The following is a 13,326-nucleotide window of genomic DNA, read 5'->3' on the forward strand; positions in this document are numbered from 1 at the left end:
ATATCTGACATATTGATTACCTTTCAGGTGGTATTTTGACTGTAATTCCTGAAATGACAGAAGAGTTCCCATCTCGTAGAGATCTCGAAGTTTTTAAATTCCTAGTCTTTCCCAATAAGTAAACATTTTATCTATAATAGATGGCTTGAACAAAGGGTTATTAGCTATTGGTGGAGAGAAGAGATAAATTTCTTAGTTTAAAAGTTGATTTTACTTGTCTCCAGATTCGTAGAGTGCTGTGAAAAATCGGATTTTTATCATATAGTGTGTTCTTCAACTTTGTTGGAGAGAGAAGAATCGCGCCTATATTAAAAGGCGAGCAATTCTCTCTTTCCATTACTAACCATTTTACCTGTTGGCATGTGTTGTCCAACCAATAGATTACATTTTAAATATTTGTTGCCCAAAAATTGGGGAGAGCCAGTCCATCAATTTCTTTGGGTTTACATAGATGTCGTTTATGGATTCTATGTGTTTTATCATCCCAAATAACGTTTGTGATCAGAGAGTCACTTTTTTGTTTTTTAATGTTGTTTATTTGTAGCTGAAACTACGTGTGTACACCATTACCCATTTACATCAGTCCCTAATTTACAATCTGCATCACTATTTGACAATGTCTTACTTTAGTTTAGAGATACAGTGCAGAAACAGGCCCTTTGGCCCACCGAGTCCGCACCGACCTGTGATCCCCTACATTAACACTATCCTACACACGTTAAGGACAATTTACAATTATACCAAGCCAATTTACCTACATGCCTGTACGTCTTTGGAGTGTGGGAGGAAATCGAAGATCTCAGAGAAAATCCACGCAGTCACGGGGAGAAGTACAAACTCTGTACAGACAGCACCCATTGTCCCGTAGTCAGGATCGAACCCGGGTCTCTGGTGCTGCAAGCACTGTAAGACAGCAACTTCAGCACCATGCCACCGTGGCCGCCAGGCCCACCACTACAGCAAGCAGGTTAAAGAAAGCATTTCTATGCCGGTTACTTGATAAGCTTGATCAAGATGTTCTGTATAACTAAAGCATTATGTTTTGTTAATCAGCTGTTTCATGCTTTCCACAGATGGTGGCCTTGTAAATTTAACTTTGTTCCTCTCAATTCTATTGCATATTTTTCCCTGACAGTTAATTGTCATGCTTCAGGAAATGATGAGAACTCTTACCTCAAAGTTACAGCTAAACCATATGTTTTCGCAATTAATTTGGGAACAAATAGATGAGTGGCACAAAAACTATTATTTCTGTGAAAGGAATTTAATTTATTACTGCTTAACATGATAGCTCCAAGCCAGCACTAAGATGTCATGCATTTGTATCCTTGTGATGTCGGGACGATGGATGAGCTACAAACAAGCACACACTATCATGGTGTATACAATAGGAAATGATACAAAAAAGTATGTTGGCTGAACTGCATATGTGAAAAGAGGAACAGTTAACATTTCAGATCAATGATCCAAAAATGTAAAGATAGTTGTGAGTGTTGTGTGTGGCCTATTGCATTTCCAGCATCCCTGAACTACATAGAGAGGTTGACCAGCCTAGGTCTTTATTCCTTGGATGCAGGAGGACGAGAGGGGATCTTACAGAGGTGTACAAAATCATGAGAGGAATAGACTGGGTAAATGCACACGTAATAGGAACTAGAGGAGCAACTTTTTTTACACAAACGGTGGTGGGTGTATGGAATGAGCTGCCAGAAGAGGTAGTTGAGGCAAGTACTATTACAATGTTTAAGAAACATTTAGACAGGTATATGGGTAGGATAGGTTCAGAGGGATATGGGCAAAACGCATTGGTCGGCATGGGCAAGTTAGGCTAAAGGTCCTGTTTTCACGCTGGATGACTCTATAACTCTACGACTCTATGAAAAAAGGATAAATCAAGAATTTAGATTTCAAAATATTGTCAATCTTTTTGTGTTTGCAAATAATGGGCCAAATGCAGTTTTGAAAAACCCTGTGCTAAACCAGATACCTGGACTGGCAGTGATAATACAATAGGGGTCTAATCCATGCTCCTTATGGAATCCTGACTGAAAGGTGCATGCATGGTCTGTCAGGCTCCATTGTAAAATAAAAGCAGTTTGTGCCGAATGATTAGTTTCCCCTGCTCTTTGCCTTGATACCTCTTTTTTGTTGCACCCCTCTCATCTCCCTTTCCTTCGCTCTTTTAATACTTTCTTGTACCTTCGGCTGCAGATGCAGTGGTAAGTCTTTCAAGTTTTGCAGATATACTGCTTGTGAGCACCCTGCAGATCTCTGCTGTTTGCTAATCAATATATTACTAAAATATTCATCTTGTTTGTTTGTCTGTTTGTACCTATATTTGCGCAAAAACGGTACATGACAGCGCTACATTTTTGGCCCACCTTACTCACCATTGTCCTGTGACGTAAATTAAACAAGTTTTGCTCCGATTGCTAATATATTTTAAAAGTCATTAACATTTAAAACTTAAATTAACTTTAAACAGCACCCCCACACGCACATGTGCAGTTGGGGGAGGGTTACCATGCGCATGTTTACTGGCATCACAAAGGGCATTGATGGAAAGGAGGGGGTAGGGAGGGAGAGGGAAGAGAAAGTGGGGAAGTGAGGAGGGAGAGTGGGGGACGAGGGGGGATGGAGGGAGAGGATGAGGGTAGGAAGGGGAGAGAATTTATGGAGGGAGGGAGGGAGGGAATGAGTGAGGGTAGGGGATAGGAAAGGAAGGGAGAGGTGAGGGAGGGAGTGGGGGAGGAGGTCAGGGGAAAGAAGAGGGAGGGTGAAGACGAGGGGGAGGGAGTGCTGGGGGATGAGGGGGAATGGAGGAGGATAGGAGTAGGAAGAGGGATGGCAAGGTAATAAAAATATTAAATGCAAAGTTATTAACTTCAAATTAACTTCTGCCGTTAGTGTGGGCCTGTCAGCCGATCATGTGCAGGTGGGGGCTATGGCTCAGTGGTGGAATATTGTGTTGGGGGACAGGGCCTCCCTTGTGACAGGGACCAACGTGCCCCACAATCTAGTCTCACTTAAATATGACCTGTGGGGAGGGAGGGGGTTGCAATATTGAGTGTGCCTAAGGCCTGATGATACAAAGGTATGGATTAGTATCGGCCTGGACAGTTATTCTAGGTGAAAGAATTATTGATATCAAAAGTATAAATGGACCACTGATAATTCAATGGCAGTGGTTTCTACTGTCTTTAAATTCAGAATCTTATTAGACTCTAACTTACATGCTTATCATTCAACACAAATTTAAAAATTCTGAGAAAATGCCAGACAAATATTAACTCATTTTTCTTCCTCTCAGATGCTGCCCACCCTATTGAATATTTTCAACAATTTCTGCTTTCCTTTCAGATTTTAGCATTCAGTGTTTTGCTCGTTCTGCTTTCTTTTCAAATTTTAGCAAGCAGTATTTTGCTTTTGTTGAACATCAGACTTGGAGTATAAAAAACAAATTGGTGGAGGAACTGCAGCAGCCGTGAACGGAATTAGTTAGTTGAAGTATCGGGTCAAGACCCTTCATCAGTTCCTCTTTTCATTGCTGCAATCCTTTTACTTTCCTGCCTTCCATTATTTTAACATTTACTTTAAGCCTTTGCTGTAGATGCAGTTGGTGACCAGATGAAGGATTGCGACCTGATATGTCATCTGTCCATTTCTCTTCACAGATGTTGCCTGTGCCACTGAGTTTCCCCAGTAGTTTGTTGATTCATTCCAGATTCCAGCATCTAAAGTCTCTTATGTCTCCATCATACTTAGTGCTAATCATTAACGTGAAACGCTATATCGGTCTTAAAATCATAAAATCCTTTATTTGTTGCAGCACAGAGAAAAGTATTCATCCCATTGAGACTGTACTAGGTCTTTGCAAAACAATCCATTCTATCCTATTCCCCACTTTCGCATACCTTTTGAAAATGCGAAAGAGTGGGGAATCCAACCGGCCCGTTAGTCATTTATTTTCGATATGTAACATCTATTCTGTATTATCTCACATCATTCTTCCTGCAAATATGCTTCTCTTTGCTATTCTCCTTGCGTGTATCAGTTTATTCCACCAGTCCACTTCTGCCCTCTTCATAATTAGTGCCAAGCTTTTCACTGATTACCACATTCCCAGGTTTTATACTATCCATCCATTTTGGAAGTTTTACCTTGTTTACGAGTTGCAAACAAGGTGAAATGATATCAGCCTATGCAAAGTTAAAGGTTGATACAGTATCAAAGAGATAGTTCATCCAATAATCAAAGTGATGTTGGTCTTTCTTATAAGGCCAAAGTTATAGATTCTTAAGAATCAGTAAAAATGTATTAAGAATGTGTTAAATATATTAAATGTTACATAATTATAATAATCCAATCCATTTATAAAACAGGTGTGCTGCATGTTAAAGCATTACGACTAAAATACTTTATTTTTAGTCTATTATTATTAATTAATTAATGCTGTTGATGCTCAATGTAATAACTTCAGATATGATCATGGCTATTGAACCAACCAGCTATGAAAAATTGAATAGAATCCTTTATTTGTCATTCAGACCTTTCGGTCTGAACGAAATGTCATACATGTAATAATAAACAACACACAATAAACACAAATTAACATCCACCAAAGTGAGTTCACCAAGCACCTCCTCACTGTGATGGATCCAACCTCTACGGTTTTGGGGACAGAGCCTTCTCCAGGGCAGCTCCCAGGCTCTGGAACTCCCTCCCCCAACTGATCCGCAATTCCGTGTCCCTCACCATCTTCCAGTCCCGCCTCAAGACCCATCTCTTCACCTCTGCCTATCCTTAGCCCCACGTGCCGTCCCTTTTCATCTGTGCATTAATTGCCTCATACTGTGTTTTGTATTGAATTCTGTATTTACTTTGTGTACTAGTCATGTCTCTACTATTTATTTCATTCCCCTTACATGTTTTTCCTCTACCTGCTAAATTTTTGTAAGGTGTCCTTGAGACTCTTGAAAGGCGCCCATAAATAAAATTTATTATTATTATTATTAATAGTCTTAGGGTTGCTGTCTCTTCCCTCCTCTTCTCCCTCTGTGCTGAGCTGATACCCCACCGGGCGATGGTAAGACAGTCCCGCGGTTCAATGGGTGGTCGAAGCTGCCGCCCTCCAGTCCAGCGGACGCAGTTGTTGCCACGGGAGCTCCGGAAAACAGGCATCAACCTGTGACCTGCGAGCTCCCAACGATGTCATCCAATGGCCCGCGGCCGAGCCTCGGATTCAGGTTGCCGCCGCCAGAACGCCGCCTCAGCCGCCGGAGCACCGTCTCCGCCCCACACCGGGTCGCCCACACGGGAGCGTCTCAGCCCCGCACCAGGCCACCCCACGGGAGCGCCTTCCAGCCGGGAGCCGGGCCGCCCACACGGGAACGCCTTCCAGCCGGGAGCCAGGCCGCCCACACGGGAGCGCCTTCCAGCCCCGCACCAGGCCGCCCTCACGGGAGCGGCTCAGCGCTGCACCGGGCCACCCACATGGGAGCGCCTTCGAGCCGGGAGCCGGGCCGCCCACACAGGAGCGTCTCAGCCCCGCACCGGGCCGCCCACACGGGAGCGCCTTCCAGCCGGGAGCCGGGCCACCCACATGGGAGTGCCTTCCAGCTGGGAGCCGGGCCGCCCTCACAGTAGTGTCTCAGCCCCGCGTCGTCCACCCTCACTGGAGCGCCGAGTCGAGCCGCTGCCCGAACGCCGCCGCAGCTTGAAGACGGCCAGCCTCGCGTTGGTAAGTCATGGCTGGCTCTACCTCCGGATCCTCGAGGTCGGTCGCAGGTTGGAGGCCGCCAGCTCCGCCATTAGGCCTCAGCTCAGACGGGGGAAGAGAAGGGGGATACGACAAGAAAGTCGCATTCCCCCGAAGGGAGATACAGAAAGCCCTGTTTCACCCCTCCCCCCCCACACATAACACAACCTAATAACCAAAAGTTTAACTGAACAAGACAAAAAAAACAACACAAAAATGTAAAAACAGACAGACTGCAGGCGAGCCGCAGCCATTTCACAGCGCCGCCACTTCGGGTAAAAAATGGTGCATATACTTCAAGTATTCCAGTGCCATTGAAAATACACTACATTGTACTTCATTGCAGCTGTGACAGATTGTTTAGTGTGAAAATCAATCTTATTTTAGGTCAAATGAAACGTACCAGACATGTGCTACAAAAGACCCATGGAGAGGGAAGGCCCTGCTCCTCCCATCTAATTCAATATCGACCTTGCCTTGTAAAGCCTTGTTATAGCTGGGTCTTCGGTGAATGGTCTTCATGCAAAATTGAGGTAAGAAAATCACTTTACTACATTTTAACATCACTACTAAACTATCTTTTTTGATTCAATGTCAGCTTAAAATCAGATCTTTAACCAAAGTTAATGTTTCTATTGAAATGCAGTGATTTTGGCTTCTTTACTTAATTGAAGTAATAATTTTCCTTTGCAAAGTCATACTACCTAAAGCTTGTCCTATGATGGAAATTTGTAATTTCAGTTATTACCGGAATTAATAGCAATGAGATGACAGGGGGTTGCAACATTACATATATATCAATTGGATTTATTTCAATTTCTGCCTTCTCACATCTTGTTTCTGCAGTTATACAGTATCTGCATAAAACCTGTTTCTCATTTCAGCTGAAAAGCCGTTGTGTCACCAAAGTGACATTGGAGAATAAATGGGTTTCTTTTGTAAATTAGAATCACATTCTTGAACTGAAAGTAATGAATAAACTTGATCAGTAAAGGAGAGAAATCCAACGTGGAAAACAAAGGCATTCTAATTGCGTGGGTGGTTGGTGAACAGAGGACAAAACTTTTGCATTAAATTTATCCCCATGAAATATTTTTCCCAGATATTACAAATACCAATGAATTCCAAACTGCACATGTATTTAAATAATCATTACAAATAACTGAAAAAGTAATTAATTTTGATAAATATAGCAAGGTTCTCGGCACTATAATGATCATCGACGGCAAACAATTAGTCGAGTCTGATTGTCCGCCTGGTAGCTTTTCAGATGGATGGCTGGGCATGATAGAAACATAGAAACATAGAAAATAGGTGCAGGAGTGCGCCATTCGGCCCTTTGAGTCTTCATCATCATTCAGTATGATCATGGCTGATCATCCATAATCAGTACCCCTGTTCCTACTTTTGCCCCATATCCCTTGAAAGCATCCAGTGAATTGGCCTCCACTGCCTTCTGTGGCAGAGAATTCCACAGATTCACAACTCTGGGTGAAAAAGTATTTCCTCATCTCAGTCCTAAATGGCCTACACCTTATTCTTAAACTATGCCCCTGGTTCTGGACTCCCCAACATTGGGAACATTTTTCCTGCATCTAGCCTGTCCAATCCCTTAAGAATGTTATATGTTTCCATAAGATCCCCTCTCATCCTTTTAAATTCCAGTGAATATAAGCCCAGTCAATCCATTCTTTCATCATATGTCAATCCCGCCATCCCGGAAATTAACCAGGTGAACCTACGCTGCACTCCCCTCAATAGCAAGAATATCCTTCCTCAAATTAGGAGGCGAAAACTGCACACTTTTATGTGGGGAGACATAAAAGTGAGCAGCTACCACATGGTCCCTAACAGAGACATATCTGGCTCCAACAACATGGACTCCAAAACAGTTGGGCGTTTCTCCCTAATGCAGCCTTCTTCCAACCTTCTCTGCCATTGTGGTGCTCCACCTCTTGGTCAGCCACCATACTTCATCTGTTTCACTGTTGAAGTCTTCTTCTTGGGCTGTGCTTTGTCATTAATCTCCCTATTGACTTGCCTGTCATGGATCATCCTACCAGAAGCATAGGTCCATAGCTTCAGGATCTTATGCTCATGCAAGCTTATCCACCATGACAAGGTGGCAGCCCTCACAGAAGCAATGCGAAAACAAGAACTGCAGATGCTGGTTTACCAAGGAAAGACACAAAATGCTGGAGTAACTCAGCGGGTCTGACAGCATCCCTGAAGAACATGGATAGATGATGTACCCAGAGTCCTGATCCAAAATGTCCCTTATCTATGGTTCTCCAGGGATGCTGCCTGACCCATTGAGTTACTCCAGCATTTTGTGCCTTTCTCCAGAGTAGCAATAATATGCACCTTTAGTTGTAAGTAAAATCAGAGAGAATAAAATAGAAACACTGTTCACAGTATCACAATCCTTCTACACTTTGTAAATTGTGCCATTTGACAATAGTAGAGAATATAATATCCTTACTGAAGAAATTAGGGAAAAGAGTAATTAATTAATTGCAGGCCTGCTACTTAAATAACAGATATGATCAGCATTTGTAATTTAAAAATAAATAACTGAGCTTCTAGAAATGCTTTATGTAATTAAGGACAAATAGCAAGAACTTGTTACATAAAGTGGCAGTTGACAAGCTTATTGTGAAAATAACACATTGAATATTATGGGGAAAGCTGCAGGTATAGTGTGTTTGGAGTTTCAAGTTAACTATGTAAATATCTTGAAAAAAAAAACAAGGTTATGGTATAGAACAAAGCAGGTGAATACTGGCAAGGCAGCTGGATGCATTTTACATCTGACACCTCAGCTTCACATCAGGGAAGGCAGACATACAGTTACCCCATTAATTTATTTCACCTTTTCTGTTATGTTTTTTTACGATATTACGTAAAATGGTACTGCAAAAGAACACAAAGTGCTGGAGTATCTCAGCGGATCAGTAAGACATGCATAGGCAGCATTTCTGGTCGAGACCTTCTTCAGAGTTCAGGTCTAAGTTTATTATTTGCCACATGTACCGAGGTACAGAAAAAAGCTTTGTTTTGCATGTTGTCCAATCAGATCAGACAATACAATACATAAATATAATCTCATCAGAGTCCAGTACAATAGGTATTGCAAAAGAGAAGATACAGAGTGCAGAATGGTCCCGACCCAGAACATTGCCTCTCCATGTCCTCCAGAGATGCTGCTTGACCTGCTGTGTTACTCATGCACTTTATGTTCTATATAAGATTCCAGCATGTGTCTACATATTACAATGATTTTAGTTAATTATGTTTACATAAATTTTTATCAAAATCTTAATTGGGTGAATTATTTAATTTTAGTTGAGTTATAAAGAATCAATTCCTGTCAGAGACAACACCTTCAACAGCATCTATTCTAACTCAGATATGGAGGGGATTGGGATGTGGAATATATCATTTTGGTGACGAGTCCATACAGTGGATGGTGTCCAGCATGATCAAGGGCATTGCTTGAGGAAGATCATGTGAAAAGTAAATGCAAGAGATACAAGGAAAGAAAGGCTGGACGGTGTGTTACAGTTTAGAACAAGCTTCCTTCTGTATGGCAGCTCAGAAGGCTGAGGAAATTTAGCATACAGCTGATGACTCTTACCAACCTATGCAGATGCATCACAGCTTGGTATGGCAACTGCTCTGCCCAAGACCATAAGAAGTTGCTGAGGGTTGTGAATGGAACCTAGTCCATCACAGGCTTTCCTTCCATTGTCTCTGTCTACACTTTATACTGCTTTGGGAAAACAGTCAACATAATCAAGGACTCCTCCCACCTCGGTCATTCTTTCTTCTCTCATCTCCCTCCGGGCAGAAGGGAGGATTGAAACCATAGCCCAATTCTAGAACAACCTTTTTGCTGTTATCAGACGCTTGAATGATCCATTCATACATTAAGGTGAATTCTTGCTCTCCCAACCTATCCCATTGCAATCCTTGCACTTTTTCATCCATACTTCCACTATGGTGGGAACACTATACACTAAATTATGTTATTTGTTTGCTCTTATGCAATTGCTTAATGTAAGTATGAATCTACTTATTACGGTATAATCTGCATAGAAATGACTCAAAATAAATGTTTCACTGTATCTTGGTGCATGTGACAACATGTTAGAGTTGTGGGTAGCTGACATCATGGACAACGATTTTAATGACCTTCTGATATTGGACTAGAAGCCTGTTGGTCAATGAGCACAGGAATGCCAAAGAGTTGGACATGACCATTAGTGACGACAAAGGAAAAAGTGTTTTGATTAAGTTTAAGTTGATGTAGGATGAAGGGCAGTATTTCAATATTCATGTAATTTATGTATATGAGTTGTACTCATACTCACGCATAATGTTTATGTTTAGAGGTAACTAACTTATGACTCAGCCGCACAGTGATGCAGCAGTAGTGTTGCTGCCTCACAGTGCCAGGGACCCAAGTTTGATCCTGACCATGGGTGCTATCTGTCAGAAATTTGTACGTTCTCCCTGTGACCACGTGGGTTTTCCCCGGGTGCTCCGATTACCTCCCACATCAAATGTATCAAAGGTATCAAAGGTATTTTATTGGTCACATTCACATACACCTAGGTGTAGTGAAGTGAAATGCTTCTTGCCATTTTGCAGCACATAAAGAAGGAATACAGACATAACATTAATAAGAGTTTTAAACATAAAGAACATCCCCCCCACAATGGTTCCCATTATAAGGGAAGACACAAAGTCCAGTCCCCAACCCCAGTTCACCCATAGTCGGGCATATTGAGGCCTCCACAGTTGCCTCTACGGAGGCCCGATGTTCCAGGCCGTTCTCGCCGGGTGATGTTGCTCCGGCGTCGGGAGAGTCCTCTCAGCAGCTTGGGAATCCTGGAATGGCCGCTTCCGTACTCGAGGCCGCGGCTTCCGAAACCAACAAGGCCACGCCGGTTGGACTCCACAACTGGCGATCTCATCTAGAGATCCCAGGCTCCCGGTGTAAAGTTCAGCGCCGCCGCCCGCAGCTGGTTCGCTCCACAGTCCCGCAGCTCCGCGATGTTTTCCTCAGCGATCTTCAGCTCACCGGAGCTCCAGCGCGGCGACCCGAGAAAGGCATCGCCCGCTCCACGATAGCGCTCCAGCGCTGTGCCGCTGCCGAAGCCGAGGTTCTGGGCGGTCCCCGACAGGAAACGCCGCTCCAGGCCCGCTGGTAGGCCGCGAGGACGGGTCGAAGCTGCAGCCCGGAGAAAAGCTGCCTCTCCGACCAGGTAGGGACCCTGAAAGGTAGTTTCCCCCCACCCCCCATATAAAAATGTCTAGACCTCCAAACAAAACACTTTAACTAACTTAAAATAAAAATAAAAAGATGAAAAGACAGACAGCTGCTGGCTGGGCAGCCATGCACAGGACAGCGCCCCCTTCCATTCCAAAGGCGTACAAGATTGTAGGTTAATTAGCTTTGGTATAATTGTACCTGGTGTATTGGATAGTGTTGGTGTACGGGGTGATTGTTGCTCAGCACAGATTCGGTGGGCCAAGTGGTCGGTTTCCACTCTGTATCTCTAAACTCTATTGAGCAACAGATAGGCTGAGACAGGCTTGGAGCCCAACAATAATTTGAAGATAGAATCAAGTTATCTAGGTGGTATTGAGTTTACAGAGTTAAGCTCTTTCTTTGGCTATGTTGACACCAATATTTGCTGATTGTGCTGTTCAGCCTTTGATAATGTCCTGGAAGAGAAATGGAGTTGATGGCCAGGAATATGTTTCTGTGAAGACAATGGGTTATGTTTTAATAAATAGCTGGTGAAAATTTCTAATTGGTTATGGGGCTGTCCCACTTGGGCGACCTAATTGGCGAGTTTAGAAGAGTTTGAAATGACATGTTGAAGACCTCCTTCGATTATGTAGAAGACCTCCTTCGACCTCCTTCGACTATGTTGAAGACCAGCTTTGACTAGCTACAACTAGCTTACTTCGGGAAAATTGGACACCGAATAGTGGAGAGCGAAGATGACCTCCTTCGATCACCTTCGACCTCCCTTCGACTATGATGAAGACTATCTACGACTACCTTCAACTACCCTTGATTACCTACGACTAACATGCCGACCTACTACAACCTACCACGACTAAACCTACGAGTAAAAAAAGTATCGATTTTTTCCATGGCAACCTTTTTTTACTCGCCGGGCATTTTTGAACATATTGAACAAAGCGCCGCTACCTAGCTGAGGCATCGAGTACGCGGAGCCTCCTCTCGAGCATGAAGGAGAGTTACGAAGACCTCCTACGACCTTGTGTTGACCATGCTGCGAGTATGAGTCGAGTGAAAACTTGCCAGAACCTGCAGATTAGGTCGCCCAAGTGGGACAGGCTCTTTAGGTTCATTCAGTGTGACAAATTAGAAATGATGTTGGTGTTGAGAGATCATGGCATGGATCATGGTAAAGTTTTGTGTCAAATATATGGAAAATATCTTTATATTATAAAATGAGGTCCCAGGGGAAATGTGGATGAGAAATGTATTCAATCAAACTTATTGTAGATGACGCTGTGCGCGAACGAACAATGTGAAGAAGGGTCTCGACCCGAAACTTCACCTATTGAATGAATGAATGAATGAATGAATGAATGGATCTCTTTATTGTCATTGCACATGGTACAACAAAATTTAAAAGTCAATCCCACGGTGCGATTCACAAGAGCAATTTTAAATATATAAGAAAAGGTAAAAATATATACATATATTAAAAAAAAATACAGATAAATAACAATAGCAGCTGAGGTAGAACCATTCAGTTGAATGTGAGTGTTATTTCTTATTTTGCATTGTTAAGTTCACGTATGGCTATGGGGTAGAAGCTGTCTCTAAGTGTTTGTGCGAGTTTTGAAAGACCTGTACCATCTGCCAGAGGGCAGCAGGTGGAACAGGTTGTGTCCAGGGTGGGACGGGTCCTTCAGGATGTTGGCTGCCCTGCCAAGGCAGCGAGATCTGAAGATGTCCTTCAGGGAAGGCAGTGGGCAGCCAGTGATTTTTGTGCGGTTGATGACCCTTTGAAGGGCTCTCCTGTCCGCTGCAGAGCAGCTGGCATACCATGTGGTTATACAGTACGCCAGCACACTCTCGATGGAGCAGCGGTAGAAGGACACCATCAGCTTCTCCTCCAGGTTGTTTTTCCTGAGGATCCTCAGAAAGTAGAGTCGCTGCTGGGCCTTCTTGACTGCTGTGGTGGTGTTTGTAGTCCAGGAGAGCTCCTCCGTAATTTGTGTGCCCAGGAATCTGAAGTCTGAGACCCTTTCCACACAGTCCCCATTGATGAATAGGGGTTTGGGGGCTGCACTGTTCTTACGGAAGTCTATGATAATTTCCTTTGTTTTTGTGGTGTTTAGGATGAGGTTGTTGTCTGAACACCATGCTGCCAGTCTTTGGACTTCCTCCCTGTAGGCTGTCTCATCTCCTCCTGAGATACGTCCAACCACAGTCGTGTCGTCCGCAAACTTGACGATGGTGTTGGTGGAGTGGGAGGGGGCACAATCGTGGGTGTAGAGGGCGTTGAGGAGGG

General features: G+C 43.4%; 1 protein-coding gene across 1 annotated transcript in view; it reads left to right on the forward strand.

The window, feature by feature from the left end:
- The window catches only part of thsd7ba (thrombospondin, type I, domain containing 7Ba), a 743,639-nt gene that overhangs the window by 657,752 nt on the left and 72,561 nt on the right, over positions 1 to 13,326 (forward strand). The window contains exon 21 of the mRNA XM_055638650.1: positions 6,146 to 6,291. Within this exon, the coding sequence (XP_055494625.1) occupies positions 6,146 to 6,291 (146 nt within the window). The remainder of the gene's footprint in view (positions 1 to 6,145; positions 6,292 to 13,326) is intronic.

Source organism: Leucoraja erinacea, chromosome 7, assembly GCF_028641065.1.
Source record: "Leucoraja erinacea ecotype New England chromosome 7, Leri_hhj_1, whole genome shotgun sequence".
Classification (NCBI taxonomy): Eukaryota; Metazoa; Chordata; class Chondrichthyes; order Rajiformes; family Rajidae; genus Leucoraja; species Leucoraja erinaceus.